Raw genomic sequence first — 16656 nt, forward strand, 5'->3', positions numbered from 1 at the left:
ATTTTATGACACAGAATAAGCGTTTAGACAGAATTTTAATTTTCTAATATAATAAGTTGCAAATTCACCTATTTTAATATCAAAAATTTGTTCGATCTCTGATTTAGGTGGAACATACATAAATTTAATTGAAGAAAATAAAAATTTTTTTAAAGCCCAAAATATGCCAAATTGGAAAAACATTGATTTTGGGCCTTTTTTGGATTTTTACTTAATAATTATGAAATATTTTGACAGCTTTTTTATTTATTTTACATTAAAAAAAAAATTACTAGTTTGGCGTTATATTGTTGCAAACTATGTCTAAAGTAGAGTTAAAAAACGAAATAATAAAAAATTACAACGGTTAACAAAACTGAACATTTAATTTTTCGTTGATTTAAAATAATTATGTTCAACTAGCGGACCCGGCGAACGTTGTCCCGCCTTAGAGCAAATAATGAGGAAATTAGGATAATAAATATACAATAGTCGGAATAAGTATTTTGACATAATGAACATTTCTCGATCTGATGAGAATAATCTATAACGGTTAAAGTTAAAAGATCCAAGTAAACGGTCATTTATATGGGTGGTATTATGCTTCGGTGTTGCCATTTTTGTGCGAATTTTGGAGTGGAAAAGTATTTTGACAAACGTTGTTTTTCAATGTTGGTAAGGTAAGGTAATGCATTTTACATTTTCCAAGCATGTATCAAAATGTTGAACTTATTTAGGCTTCGATCGTAAAAAAGTGCAAAACTATTGATTACCAAATAAGAAAACACAAAAAAAACGTATGCTACCCAAAATTTGCTAAGAATGGGCAATTAAATGAAAAAATGCACTTAAAGAAAACAGGCACATTTTGAGAATTTCACTTTAAATCCCAGATTTACCCATAAATGACTTCACCAAAAACTTCATTGCCCAAAGAACAATTCGCAGAGAGTTCGGGATAGACAATTTTAATTTCTTTACCGTGTGATAACAATGTTTTTACCTCATAGAAACAAATTTTTAAAAAAATTTAAGCAAAGTCAGATTGTTTTGGTTTTGGTGTCATAAGGTCCAGCGTCCAAAAATACCCTAAGTTCATGTGCCATAAGTTCAGAATTTTTTTAAATGATGCTTTTTGCTTGTTTTTAGACAAAATGTACATGATGGACATGGTAAATTTCGGTTAAACCATAAAATGTTTTTTTTGTGTGGATGTGTATTTTATTTGGATGCATAAGATGCGAAATTCCTGTGTGCCTATTCCAAAACAAAATGCATTAACAATGCAGTTTTCAAAAGTTTCCTATATCCTTCTCCTGGTGCTAACTTACCTCCCCACCAATTTTCAACTAAATCGTTTCAGCCGTTCTCCAGTTATATAAACACCTAAGATTTTATAAAAATCATTCCAAAAAATAATAATAACGATTTGTTTGAAGCATTCAAAATAGATTTTTGCCGAACCTTAGACCTACTTTATATGCACACAAAATTTCATAACAATCGTCCCTAAAAACATTGTTGGCCCACCCTAATGGTTTTGTAGTTTAGGCAAATACATTTATAATAAATAAACTTAGCTTTTTTTTAATTAGGTAATTTGCCTTTTTTTGATTTTTTTTTTTTTTTGATTTATTAATCATTCGGAAATTTCAAAAAAAAAAAATTATGTGAAGTATTTAATTTGATAATCTCATAATTTTCAAAGCTGAATCATAAAAAAAAAAAATTATTGGACCACCATTGTGTGTGAAAAATAGATTTTGCCGAAACTGATGCACACAAAATTTGAAAGAATCGTTAAAAAAATATTTTTGTTGGACCACCCTAACTATTAATCCTTGGCGTATGGTATGATCTTTTAAACCTTCCCTGGACTTCCACCAATAATTCAAGACCAAAATAAGGAAAATCTGTCAAGCCGTTCTCGAGTTTTAGCGAGACTAACGAACAGCATTTAATTTTTATATATAGTATATGAACAAAATACGATAATTGGAACATTTTTAGTGTTTCTGGACTTTTCAAAGGGTTTTGACATATTCACAAAGTTACTAAGTAAGTACCACGCTAATATATGTATGGATGTGATACATTTCATTTTTCTTATCCCTTCAATTTTTGTTAATTATTTATTTTTTTCTTCTTCAGTTTTGGTCCTTTTGAACCCTTTATAAAACTTTTCAAAACCGCAAACAAGATGTCTGATTGATTGGATTTCGAAATGTCAATTTTGTTGTTTATGAAAGTCATTTAAAAGTGAATAGAAAATATTAATCACGCAGTAAATTGCCTTGTTAAAGTAAAATTAATTTTATGTGGTTTCAAGTTAGAAAGGTTATAGGGTCTTTTTCTGACAGGAATGTGAGTGAGGAGTATTAATGTGCATTTCGTGTATATGTATTACTATCACATAACATAAAATGTTCGACTTTGGGGTTTCTACCTTTCAATAGGAAATTGGGGTTGGGAGCAAGTTCAACACATCCACCCGACAAAACCGCAACTCACGTTTGATAAAACTGTACGCCTGCATCCAATTAACCAAAAATCCAATTACTTCAACGCGTTCTATGTCCGTACAATTTGCCATGACTTCTTGACCAACTTCCTCTTCCTTACTTTCAGGATACACACACTTACGCCTTTCAAAAAACTTTTTCGTCGGCGTTGGCGCATTAGATGATGTGATGGCTGCTTCTTCATCCCTTCGTCCAAAGATATCTACATCCGGTGCTTGTGGAATAAGGAAATCTTCATCATATCCACCAGGATCACTTGTTGTTGCTAGAATATATATTTTGTTTGAATACCTTAGCCCAAAGGCCGAATGGGTTGCATAGTAGTTGATTTTTTGTTGAAAACTTTCAAAACAAACCCAAACTTGTAAGTATAGGGAAAACTAACAAGGACATGGAGTGTGTTAATGTATTCACTCAAAAATAAAACTAAAAAAAAAAAACTCAAGCGAGACACATCATTAAAACGATCTCCTGTGGAGCAATGACTTTATTATGTCCTCTCTCAGGACGATGATGTAGGGAGGCATCAAATGCATCGACAAAAGTAACAGAAGGCCAGGACAATGTTATATTTTTAAGTTAGGAAGGATGATGTTTGATGATATGAATACCTAAGTCAAATGGACGAAGGGGGGAGAAGAAGAAGCTGCTGCCTTTCTACGGATGGGGCGCCATCAGCATTTCAGTAAACAAGTTTTTTTTTTTTTTGATATGCAAATAAGGAGGCGTAGTAGGCATCCTTGTATAGCATAGTTGTACCACACCAGCGGGTGGTTATAATATTCGTTTCAGGCAAACAAAACCCCGCTGGCTGAGTGTTCAAGGAGACATTATTCAAATTGAATTCTTTTGGCATGTTAAGATGATCGTAATGTAGATGGTATAGAAGTGTGGTGATGATAATGGTGTTGAGAAGTGGGTGTTCATCATGGAAGGTCATGAACTATTGCACAGTGGACTGAATGGGTAAGAGGTTTTCTCAAGAGAGACAGACGATACGAGGGGATTATGTGTAGGTATACACTTATCCAACACACCCACTAGAACATGCAAATTCATTTTGTTTTTCTTTTTAGGCAAGGTTATTGACTTAAAATTAAAAAAAAAATTAATATTTGATGGGATATAAGGGTTTGAGATTTGATTTGATGAATTTATAATATCTGATCCTGATGGTAATAAATTAAATTGAGTAATTAATCATTAGAAAATAAGAGATCGTAAGGATGTTAATTTTTAATAAAAACTTTCTTAAAGTAAAATATACCTAAATACTTAAACTAAAAACGCAAACTTGGTTGTAATATAAATATTGAGAACAGACTTGCGGAAAACAAAAACTTCAAGATCAAGATCAATTAAAATTGACTAACACAATAGTGGATTTTTTAATGTTAATAAAAGTCTAATTATAAGTACTTTTCTTTTGCGATAAGTTCTTATTTGAATTTTTCGATCGCTAACGAATTAAATTTTATCGTTCCACGAACCCTCCTACTCCAAAGTCTAAACCCACAACTAACAAATTTAAAGCAAATCGCATCAGTATATTGGGCTGTAACTCGAATTAATCTGGTTGACATGGAGTACACATTTTTATTCAATGAATTTTTTTTTTTACTTTTTTTGAGAAAAATTAAGACTGCTGTTTTGTTGAATTTTCTTAAACCCTAGTTTACAAATTGGGGTTCGTGCGAACCCCAACGCATGTTTAAATGGTTATAACTTTTTTCTAAATCGTTTTTTCGACCTGGGATGAAAACTCAGTGAACGAAATTCATTTTTGTTTACGTTTTTTTGTCTTTTTTCCATAAAAGCGGTTTTATATAATTTTCTGGAATTTTTTTCTGAAAAAAGTCACAAACCAAACTTGGGGTTCATGCGAACCCCAAGACTTTAAATGGACTATTTTCAACAATTTTTATTAGGTACCTATATTTTGGCAAAACCAAACACGTGTTATCATAAAAAGACACCGCAACTGTCACCTGAATCAATAACAGAAAGAGACAATGCATCAAATTGTTGATAATGAACAATTAGAGGTGCATAAAAGCTTTGGGGTTCGCGCGAACCCCAAGTTTGGTTATTGCATTATTTTGCGTGGCGTAAACTATGGTTAAATGTAACGTTCGCAAAGTTTAATCAAAATTGTTAGAGAAAACTTTGAGAAAATTGCAATAACATAAAAAAAATTGTATGTGAGGTACACTTTACAAGCGAACAGACGAAAAAAAAAAACCATTCAGGTTTCTGCAAAAATCATCTGTACCTACCAAATTTGAAGAAAATCCCATCTACTCGTATAGGTTGTAGAAATGTGTACAGATGGACTCACAGACGCACTGACTGACAGACGGTTGGTTTTGATTAAAGTCTCGATTTTTGTTTGGCATTTTTTTTAAATGCATTTTACTGTAACCTTTAAGAAATATGCCATACGACTGGGTCGCACGTACCTACTTACTCTTAAGATCCAAATAGCTAAAATTTTCAATTTCATTTTTTATGTACAAAAAAAATTTAAAACATAAAATTCGTTGTTGAATAAAAAGAAAAACAACTCTTTAAATGAAATTGATCTCCAAAAACAGTAGGCAGTTTAATTTTAATCATAAAGATGCATTCTTAGGAAAACAAATTTCAAAATTTAAAAAAAAAAAACTAATTTTTAATAAATAATTTTTTAAATAAAGCAATTTGCAACAATGTTTTTATGCCATTTTATAGCAATTAATAATCAAATTTCAATAAAATTTGATTTTAATTTTTTTTTTTAAATCAAAAATAATTTTTTTCTTTTTATACCGAAAATTAACGAGTTCTTTTGTTTAGTAACCAAGTCTTTTAGGAGAAGGAGACATTCCGCCGACAGACCTTATCCTTTAGCAAATTTAATTCACCTTTTCTTAAATTAAATCCATTTATTGTGAATCAAATTCACCCTTTTGCAAATCAATAAATTCACCTTTTATACACTGAGGGAAAAAAATAACTTAAAATCAACGAAAACCACTTTGATTCAACTATTTTTCGGAATGATTTTGCGTTGAAGACGAAAATTTTAAAATCAAAGTAGGACATCGTTAGTTTAAAGTGGTTTACCGTTATATAGCCCAGGGAAATTAGTAAATTAAATCGCATTTTTCGCGGGACAAAATTTTTTTCATGGAATGTGTTCGGGTGGTTGTCCTTATCATAAAAGTCAATTTGTTGGGATAATTGGAGGTTGGGAACAGCCGCCATCTTGGAAAAGAGATTGGTATCGTTTCTAATGAATAGCTCCATTGTTATTCATTTTAACAAAAACTGACAAAGGTAAGACTTATTAACAATAAAATTATCTAAAATATCATATACAAAACAATTCCGTGAGTTGATTAAATAAAATTTTATAGTTGGTCAAAGTGCGTGTTTGTATCGCAAGGTTGGGGCAAAATGATATTTGTTCATATATCTGACGAACTTTTGATTTGTTTGTATAATTCTTCAAAAATGAACTATAGTATTTATAATTATCTATAAAATGAGACCACAATCGTTATTGTGACCATCATATTGTAGAAGTAATCTAACTCCGAAACTCTCCATGTACTAGTCAAAAGTGAGAAAAAAGCTAGTTTTTTGCTAGTAGGCCGAGCAAATTTTGGGAGTAGAGGTACAACCAAAATATAAGTACGCAGTTTTGCAGCCATACGCGTCTTAATATCGATTTCAAATGTCTGACAACTCTAATTTTGTGCTTTATACGGTTTTCGGGGGGTTAAATAACTTAAGTTTTCCACTTAATGTGAATGGGCTAAATTTATACTTTTTGAAATTATAAATATACAAGCTGGTGCTTTATTATTTTTCCTAAATCTAAACACCCTAATCTTGAGGATGTGACCAATAGAACTCAAGATATAAGCCGTTGATGCGATTATGTTTTAGAGGCTTTTTTGTTTAGATTTTGTTTGTTTATTTGAATTGAAAAGCGTGATATGGTTAGTTAAAAAAGCTTATATCGTGAGTTCTATTAACCTCATAGCAGAGATTGAGATGTCCAGATTTAGGAAAAATAATAAAGCACCAGCTTGTATATTTATAATTTCAAAAAGTATAAATTTAGCCCATTCACATTAAGTGGAAAACTTAAGTTATTTAACCCCCCGAAAACCGTATAAAGCACAAAATTAGAGTTGTCAGACATTTGAAATCGATATTAAGACGCGTATGGCTGCAAAACTGCGTACTTATATTTTGGTTGTACCTCTACTCCCAAAATTTGCTCGGCCTACTAGCAAAAAACTAGCTTTTTTCTCACTTTTGACTAGTACATGGAGAGTTTCGGAGTTAGATTACTTCTACAATATGATGGTCACAATAACGATTGTGGTCTCATTTTATAGATAATTATAAATACTATAGTTCATTTTTGAAGAATTATACAAACAAATCAAAAGTTCGTCAGATATATGAACAAATATCATTTTGCCCCAACCTTGCGATACAAACACGCACTTTGACCAACTATAAAATTTTATTTAATCAACTCACGGAATTGTTTTGTATATGATTTTTTAGATAATTTTATTGTTAATAAGTCTTACCTTTGTCAGTTTTTGTTAAAATGAATAACAATGGAGCTATTCATTAGAAACGATACCAATCTCTTTTCCAAGATGGCGGCTGTTCCCAACCTCCAATTATCCCAACAAATTGACTTTTATGATAAGGACAACCACCCGAACACATTCCATGAAAAAAATTTTGTCCCGCGAAAAATGCGATTTCATGCCCATATTTTGACTAATTTCCCTGAGCTAATAAAACATTTTTAAATCAAAGTTGTTTCAACTTTAAAAAAAAGCATCAATTTATTTAAAAAAAAAAAAAAGAAAAAATGGGCAGCCGCGCTAGGGATCGAACTTTTGAGTTACTAGACGAATGCTTTACCAACGTAATTAGCCAGGAATAGCGAACATTGGTTTCATAATTATTTATGTTAGTAAATACATTCCAGAAGCTCGGGAAAGTAAAAAATTCTTCAAATATTAAACATTTATATGAATATGAACAGCGATTTGTACAGCCAAATAAGGCAACAAAAGGGGGAAAACCTCGGAATGGTAATAGGATAAAAGTTTCGTAAATATCTTCTTTTATACATACTTCCCTCAATAGAAATTTTCTATACCTAAATAATCCAGTCAAATAAGGGTTTAACCTCGGAATGAATGCTAATAGAAATTTTTTTTGCTCGATACCTTCGTTTTGGCATTCTATTTTCGCGCTTTGACCTTCAAAATTGCGACTTGCGGACATGAGATTTTTTTTAGACTTTTGAGGTATGTTATAGACAAACAAATATTCTATTAGCATTCATTCCGAGGTTTGCTCCTTTTTTCATCTTATTTGACTGAATTAAAAGCTAAATAAAAGGAATTAAGAATGTTAAGGAGTTGTTAAAGTATTGACACCCTTAATACAAAAACATGTAACTTTCTTAATACCAACAACAGAGTTACTGGAAAAGTTAACAAACATAATTAAACAATTATCCACTTACCTTCCAAACTATTATCATTCCTAGACAACAAGGGTGGCATCAATGTACTAGTTGGTATCATGTCACCCGAAAAATCGAATGGAAACGCCGGATTGGGTATCGCTCCTTGTAACTTTGGTGCTGGTGGTATGGCTTCAGACTCCTTATAGAATTGGTCCTCGTCGTACAGTTCGTCCTGGTCCAAATCAAGTTCTGTCTGTTGTGGCTCATCAGATTCCGGTTCTGTTTCGTATCTATCCTTGAGGACTTTTCGTGGAACTGTGTACAATAGAAAAACATGTTAATTTACAATCCCCGCCCGAAATCATCGCGCGACGCATAACGCTTTTGTACTACAATACTTACTGCAGGTGTACACAACTTTCAAATACATTTTGGCCTCGCCTTTACACGGTCGACCGAATGTTCCGGCATCGGCTGTGATTGAACATCGTCTCCGGCCGTGGCAGATCTGCATCACTGTCTCGGTTGCGTACGACACCAGACAGGCTGGAGGAAATTAAAAAAAAAAAAAAAAAAAAAAAAACAAGAAGTAAAAGAAGACAAAACCCTCCATGAAAATGGAACATTACTGCGTACGGGGCCATTAATTGCCAACTTACTCTGTTTGCTGCTGGCGTCCTCGACGGGGTGATCAGATCCATTGCTGCACTGGACACTTTCGCGTTCTGTACGTCCGAAACTCGCACTATATATCGCTATCCGGGAATAAGGATTACACACCAATGGCATGTTGTCATTCTCGCATGCCATTTTGCTGCGGAACTCATCTGAAAAGAGGATACGGAAGTAGTCAGTTGTTTTTGCTTTTTTTTTTTTCTGAAGAGTGAACTTTTAGTATATATGTATGTGTGGGTAGAAAAAGCGGCTTCCTCTTTATAAATTATTTACAACTGCCAATACGCTGGACGTCGTCGTCGAGATAATTCGATTTCAATGGCAGCCAGAACCAGTTCTGCCAATAAACCGATTTGTGGGGGGAAATTGCACCGTTGCAAAGGGCATTATATCCTTTAGCTTACACAAAAGAGCCCAGCACAGTTCATCCAAACCAATTTGATCCCCGATTGAGAGAGTACATGGTGAAAATGCAGTATGGAAGAGTAAAGTCGTGTCGCCATCGTGGTCCTCTGGTATCGTCTCAGGCCCGACATAACGTTTTTACAACGGATCATAAAAGTTTATTGAGTTTCGCATTCAAATGGCGCGACATGGTCCTTCCGTCGACGACGACGACGATGACGACGAAGAAGAGTTCGTACGTAACATTGCACGCAATGCATACACACCCACAGGAGTACAAGATGAATATACATGGTTATGCATATTGCTCGATTCGTTGAGTAGGTGGCCCACAAAAGTTGGCTATTTTATAGAGTGAATGCATGTATGCATGCAATTTTGCATATGTATGTACATGTTTTCAGGAAATTGGCAATTTGGAGAGTTTCGCCATAATTTTTCGCATTAACAACATAATCGGGAGGAGTGCTGTGTGGAACGATATAATAGGCAACGATGGAGGATAAAAGGGGATTCTTCATTTATGTAGCCAAAGCGTTCAGGCTCAAGTTTAGTCAGTTCAATAATAACGGAGACGTGGCACAGTGTTTTTTTTTTTTTTTTTTTTTGCTTCTTTTTCTCCTCTTTGCAACTTTAATAAGGAAATTGACTATAATGGGGCAGACATGCATGCATGCACTATAAAAGAGTATCGGTACTTGATAGGATAATATGATGATGTGGGTCGCAGCAAATTGAAAAAAATAAAGTTTAAATTACGTCGATACCTGTTATATAAGTATTTTATAGGTTGGTGGGTTACCTACTTTAATTGAACGTTTAAAAAATTTTAAACAAATTAAGAACTTCAAACAGTTGTGATGTAGTTATTACAAATCTCTTAGAAAAATATAAAAATTTTCTAGGAATCCAGTAACTTTCAATTTTAAACCATTTTATATAAAAGTTTGATTAAGTTGGAGACAACTCATCCCCTTTCTGATTCTGATGAATCAGGTGTGGGAATAAACGGTTTGCTGTGATATTTCATTTGGCTGGACGTTTGATGAGACAGAAAATCAGAAGACGTGGTGTTTTGTGAACGACGAACAAAAGATTTTTTCCTTTATCATAAATGTTTCGTTTCGCATATCGTAGGCAGTAGGCACAAAGCAAAACCACCAATCTGCAAAATTGTAGTTTTGAGAAAAACGGCCTCAAAGTTTTCGAAATTCATTCAAATTTGTGGAAACTTGTAGAACCGAAATTTATATTTTAAGACTGCTAGGCAATAGTTGCACGATCGGGTTCGATGGAGTGCATAGAGAGACCGATAACTACTTAAATGACGCATTTAAGTGAAGAAAAAAGTATTAAAAAATGCAGATTCGCGGTTTTGGCTTTATGATGACGGTACAAAGGCATCCAAGCCAAAAAGCTGATCAAAAAGACATGACCTCATGGGACAATCATATTAACCTTGCCATATCGGCCCATTGGTTTTATTGTAAGTCGGAAGTTAGTGAAGGTTCAATCGATTTTTGTCTTCAATTGTGAGGGACTCTGTGGCGTATGCGTAACTTTTTTTCTTATTAGAAACTGAACAAAATAAGCGTAAGAGTAGACCATTGCTGACCTTCAAAAGTATTTTAAAAATAATGAACAATACGACCATTCATTGTCCAAACGTTTAAAGTGAAAGTTTTTTTGGTTTTAGTTTTAGTTTTTTTTTTTTTTTGCTTTACAGGGCAATTTTTTTGATTACCAAAACTTATTATAGCGGCCACCATACGACCAAAATAGAACAGATTATTTTTTTTTTAAACGGTTGCAACTGGTTGTAACGATTTTGATTACAATTTTTGTGTGTAATGTTGCAAACAAAACCTTATTTTTGAAATAATAATAGAACCCTTGTTGTTATTTTTAAATTTCTCGTTAAGAACGAAGCTGACTTCAACAGAAATCTGCCTACAAAACAATTTTAGTAACCGTTATATTTAAATTTTATAACATTTTGATAAAACGCATTTCTGGATTTGTTTTATATATCTGCCTAGCTCTTTATTTTTTTTTTAAATTAATATTATGAAAACAGGATGATGGATGGATCTTAAACATGGTACAACAACTTTTTTACTTGCGATATAGGTACTACATATCAAGTTATGCATTCGTACAAAAAAAAAAGTAGAGATAACATTTTTCCATGACATTACGATGGTAGAGAATGCCAAAAAAGTGGGTCCCGGAAGTCCGTCTGTCCGTCTGTCCGCCTGTCTGTCAGTCTGTCAGTCTGTCAGTCTGTCAGTCTGTCAGTCTGTCAGTCTGTCAGTCTGTCAGTCTGTCAGTCTGTCAGTCTGTCAGTCTGTCAGTCTGTCAGTCTGTCAGTCTGTCAGTCTGTCAGTCTGTCAGTCTGTCAGTCTGTCAGTCTGTCAGTCTGTCAGTCTGTCAGTCTGTCAGTCTGTCAGTCTGTCAGTCTGTCAGTCTGTCAGTCTGTCAGTCTGTCAGTCTGTCAGTCTGTCAGTCTGTCAGTCTGTCAGTCTGTCAGTCTGTCAGTCTGTCAGTCTGTCAGTCTGTCAGTCTGTCAGTCTGTCAGTCTGTCAGTCTGTCAGTCTGTCAGTCTGTCAGTCTGTCAGTCTGTCAGTCTGTCAGTCTGTCAGTCTGTCAGTCTGTCAGTCTGTCAGTCTGTCAGTCTGTCAGTCTGTCAGTCTGTCAGTCTGTCAGTCTGTCAGTCTGTCAGTCTGTCAGTCTGTCAGTCTGTCAGTCTGTCAGTCTGTCAGTCTGTCAGTCTGTCAGTCTGTCAGTCTGTCAGTCTGTCAGTCTGTCAGTCTGTCAGTCTGTCAGTCTGTCAGTCTGTCAGTCTGTCAGTCTGTCAGTCTGTCAGTCTGTCAGTCTGTCAGTCTGTCAGTCTGTCAGTCTGTCAGTCTGTCAGTCTGTCAGTCTGTCAGTCTGTCAGTCTGTCAGTCTGTCAGTCTGTCAGTCTGTCAGTCTGTCAGTCTGTCAGTCTGTCAGTCTGTCAGTCTGTCCGTCTGTCCGTCTGTCAGTCTGTCAGTCTGTCAGTCTGTCAGTCTGTCAGTCTGTCAGTCTGTCAGTCTATCAGTCTGTCAGTCTATCAGTCTGTCAGTCTGTCAGTCTGTCAGTCTGTCAGTCTGTCAGTCTGTCAGTCTGTCAGTCTGTCAGTCTGTCAGTCTGTCAGTCTGTCAGTCTGTCAGTCTGTCAGTCTGTCAGTCTGTCAGTCTGTCAGTCTGTCAGTCTGTCAGTCTGTCAGTCTGTCAGTCTGTCAGTCTGTCAGTCTGTCAGTCTGTCAGTCTGTCAGTCTGTCAGTCTGTCAGTCTGTCAGTCTGTCAGTCTGTCAGTCTGTCAGTCTGTCAGTCTGTCAGTCTGTCAGTCTGTCAGTCTGTCAGTCTGTCAGTCTGTCAGTCTGTCAGTCTGTCAGTCTGTCAGTCTGTCAGTCTGTCAGTCTGTCAGTCTGTCAGTCTGTCAGTCTGTCAGTCTGTCAGTCTGTCAGTCTGTCAGTCTGTCTGTATAAGGAGCTACAGCCTGAACGGATGGACCGATTGACTTCAAACTTGTTATGTAGCATTTTTTGGAGGCTCTCCAGAGGGGTTTTTGGAATTAATTTTTTTGGTCCAAAAATAAGGGTACCTGTCATACAAAAATTTCGGAAAGTTTAATTTCACGAAAACGGCTCCAACGATTTTGTTAAAAAAATTCAAATGTTAGATTTTAAATGGTCTATCTTTTGAAGAAAAAATTTTTTTTTTTGAAAATCAATATTAACGGTACCTGCCATAGGACCACTTTTTTCAAACCAGATTTTGTGCAAAACTGCTTATTGTACTTCAACGAAATTTTTTATACAAAAGCATTTATATACTTTAAATATAAGCCAAAAATAAAATTTTGAAAAAAATTATTTTTGGATTTTTAAAAAAATTTTGAAAATTTTTTTTTGAAAAATCAAATTTAAAACCATATTTAACTAACAATGCAACAAATTTTGTGTTTTTTTAATTTACCTACTAATATACAGTTTCAAAAAGGTACCATCTACTTAAATTGACAAGTTAAGGAAATTAAAACCAGTTATCATTTTCTAAAAAAGTGCAAATTTAAAAAGTTTTTTTTTTTTTTTTTTGAATAGTGTATTAGAGTAAATAAGCATTGGAGAGTTACAGAAATCTTGAACTTTTTATATTATTGGGAAGGAAACTCACAAAAAGGAAAAGACACAATCGACTTGGCAAGAAGAAGGGACCTTTATCAACTTAGCGTGCGTAACTGGATTTAACTGGCTAACTATAGAGTTGGTTGGAGAAACTTATTAATTGACGCTTGAATCCACAATGCATTGTAAGGTGATGATAACTTTAACTATGTTATTAATCAGTTAAAAAAGAAGTAATTCGTCGGTGAAACCAGAAAAGTGTGTAACTCCATTTCAGCAAATTTTATAGGAAAGCAAAAAAACAAAATCGTTTTGAAGGCATTTGTATGAGTTTTCATTTTATAATTTGCTTATAAAATAAAAACTATGAACTTTAAAGGGATTCTGAGTTTAAGGAACAGTAGATATTAGGTTTGTCTAACAGATGGCATTCAAATCTTATTTTCAGAAAATTTGGAGTTACACACTTTTCTGGTTTCACCGACGAATTGCAACTTCTTACACTCCTTCTTGATTTGAGAGCATATAAATAAAATTATTGGTTCCTCTTAAATTGTAATAAAAGTGATGTACCGAGGTTGCAAAATTTTTAAATAAAGAATTAATTTTAAAATGTATGGAGTTAACCTATCTGTTTTATAATAAACATCGATAAGAAGTTTCTAAGAAAAACGTTTTCAGAACTAGAGAAATACCAAAAATATAATCACAAACCTATACCTATGTAGATAGCTCTGAAAAAAAACAACATGCGTCACTGATTATTAGTTTTTGGTTCTTATTCAAGCAAAAACAAGTCTGAATATTACTAAAATAACCATAAAACAAATGGTACAAATAAAAAAATATGTAGGTATACATATTTACAACAAAACAAAAAAAACAAATATCAAAGTTAATGTATGTGAGAACTTGATGTTGACCTGTAATTCGTTAACTTTGATGATTGGTATGAAGGGATACGATGTTCATTCATTACATTTTCAGAATTCCTATACATCTAATCTGATGTCTTCAAAGGAGAAGATAGAAAGATAATACCTACACAAAAAAAAAAAACAAAAAAATTACAGAAAAAACAAAGCAACACATTCGATAGATGTCACACAACAAAAAAAAAGTAAGAAAGTGAAAGTGAAAACGGCAAGAAAGGAAATGACAATCGGTCCATTCAATTGTCTGGAAAATTATTCTTATAGGCTAGCTCTTGATAACCTTACATATAGTAGTGAAAGTACCTTACCAAGGGTACCTATTCTCTCTACTATACACTCTGGATTAAAAGATTGAATCTGTTTGTTTTTAATTATGAAAAATGTTTTGATCTTGAATTTGTCCCGAAAGTTAAAGAGTTTGTAGAGAGTTAAATAAGCTTCAACCAATTTCCTTACATTTTTCTTTTTTCACTTAAGTTACATTATTCATAAATGAAATCATTTTAACTTCTCGATACAAAATAAACTCTAATCAAAAGACACGGAGTGTATAGGTATATAGTAAAATATGTACATAGGTAAAAGCCAAATAAACATTTTCGTCATCTTTGTACATACTTATCCTGGGGTTTATTTCGTTGTTTTTGTAAGAGTATTTGTAAATACCGTTATTATTCTTTTGTTTGTCTTCCCTCGCCCTTTTGCAAGGACCCAACAATCAAAAGGTTTAACGCTCGAGCAGAGAAAGCACAAAAATCTTTCAGTCGATCGACAGGGGTCGGTCGCGGTCCGTTTTTTTTTTTCTTTTTGAAAAGGAAAAGGCCGTTTAAGAAATTGTTGGCTTTTTATTTTCAAAAAAAAAAGAAAAAAAACAATATATATGTATGTATGTATATACAAGAATTTTTATTTAGTACTTCATAACACTTTGTTGTTTGTTTTTGTATTTATTTATTTTTACCCAAAAAAAAAGGACCGGAAAAAGACAAAAAGAAATGAGGAAGTAGAGGTAAAAGAAGTATAGAGAGATGATTTATAAAGTGCGGCAATAGCGTTGTTAAAAAAAAGGACCAAAAAACGTTTATTATGAAGTGAAGAGCAGACAAATTGAAAAGATAAATCAGGACGAAGTCTGGAAAGTGAAAAAGTTTCTCATTCAGGACATGTTTTACGTGAAAGAAATTTATGATGGCATCATTTTTATCTCTCTCTCTCTCTCTTCTTATATTTTGTAATTTTGTTGTTATTTTGTTTGTCGAATATTATAATTCTACTAAGGAGGTGATTGTTTATTTAAGTACGTAATATTATTTTTTTTTTTATATACGGACAAAATTCATGGTTGGAGATGATAAATTTGAACACAAAATAACATTATTATTTGAAAATTTATCCTAAAAGATATCTAGTTAGTAAATTTGGTTTTGAAAAGGTTTCCTAATAGCCTGAAAAAATACATGAAAATTGTAAAATAAGTATCTTGGCAATAATCATTTGAAAGCTGTGATATATAAACATAATTAATCTATTATTTGATATCTTTTAATTCATCTTGATTACGACTACCGATTAATGGAACCGATACTATAACTTCATTTTGATAACTATTTCTCTGTTCGTTATTATTCCATAAATATATTAGGTTGTGCTATATTTCGAAGAAGAATAATTAACTTACTGATGGCATGACGAAAACTAATTCTCTATTATCGTAAGGTTGATGAAGTAATGTTACTTTCTAAATGGACTAATGTGCATCTTTAATCAAGGCGCAGCAAACATTTTTCTAAAGGTTCAGGCTTTCTTCACCAAAAATGATTCCAATCAAGTGAATGAATTGTGAATGAACTTCAAAATCCTACAAAAAAATCAGTTTTCATTTATTTTTTTAGAATGAATGTGAATGTGACCTGGAAATTACGTCAGATAGGAAAGCGCCAGAATATTTCTTTTGGTCAAAAATGTAAAAAGCACCAGAAAATAATTTGGAAAAAAAGGCAAAAATATTGGACATTGTGCCAGATGGATATGGGAAAAGAGTCGGAAAATAATATGGAAATTAGAATATGGCGAGTTAGCGCTGCACGAAGGCGTGGCGAGGCGCGGTGGGGAGCGGTGCGGTCGGTGGGATGGGGATGGGGTGGTGTCACGGTTCGCGATGCTGTGTAACATTAAATTAAATAGGAAAATTTATTGACGAAGTAACAAAAATTTCATTTAATTATTTTACTTAAGGGCCAAATTTTCAACAGTCAGATAAACCTCAGATATTGCTTATTCCTAGGAATACAAGTTTTTTTTATGTTGACATTTATTCTTCTAACAGTCTAACTGACGATTGAAAAATCAGGGCTAAGTGTAAAAACAATACTCGTCATAACTGTTATTTGTTTACCAAATTTATGTTAAAACAGTTTTCTGACTCTTTCCAAAACAAATAAGGAAAAAACGCCAGATGGTTTCTGGCTTTGTTTCCAATTTGTTTTTGTCTGGTTT

At 33.5% G+C, this 16656-nt stretch overlaps 1 protein-coding gene across 4 annotated transcripts in view; it reads right to left on the minus strand.

Annotated features, from left to right (window-relative positions):
- The window catches only part of LOC129916544 (protein eva-1-like), a 220163-nt gene that overhangs the window by 30599 nt on the left and 172908 nt on the right, over nt 1-16656 (minus strand). For all 4 annotated transcript variants that reach the window (XR_008772494.1, XM_055996549.1, XM_055996550.1 and 1 more), the window contains 3 exons: nt 8655-8822; nt 8398-8541; nt 8053-8310 (listed from right to left, as the gene is read on the minus strand). Coding sequence is in view for 3 of the 4 variants with exons in the window: in XM_055996549.1 (XP_055852524.1) it covers nt 8053-8310; nt 8398-8541; nt 8655-8822 (570 nt within the window). In the remaining variant the exon portion in view is untranslated. The remainder of the gene's footprint in view (nt 1-8052; nt 8311-8397; nt 8542-8654; nt 8823-16656) is intronic.

This window comes from Episyrphus balteatus, chromosome 3, assembly GCF_945859705.1.
Source record: "Episyrphus balteatus chromosome 3, idEpiBalt1.1, whole genome shotgun sequence".
NCBI classification, from domain to species: Eukaryota; Metazoa; Arthropoda; class Insecta; order Diptera; family Syrphidae; genus Episyrphus; species Episyrphus balteatus.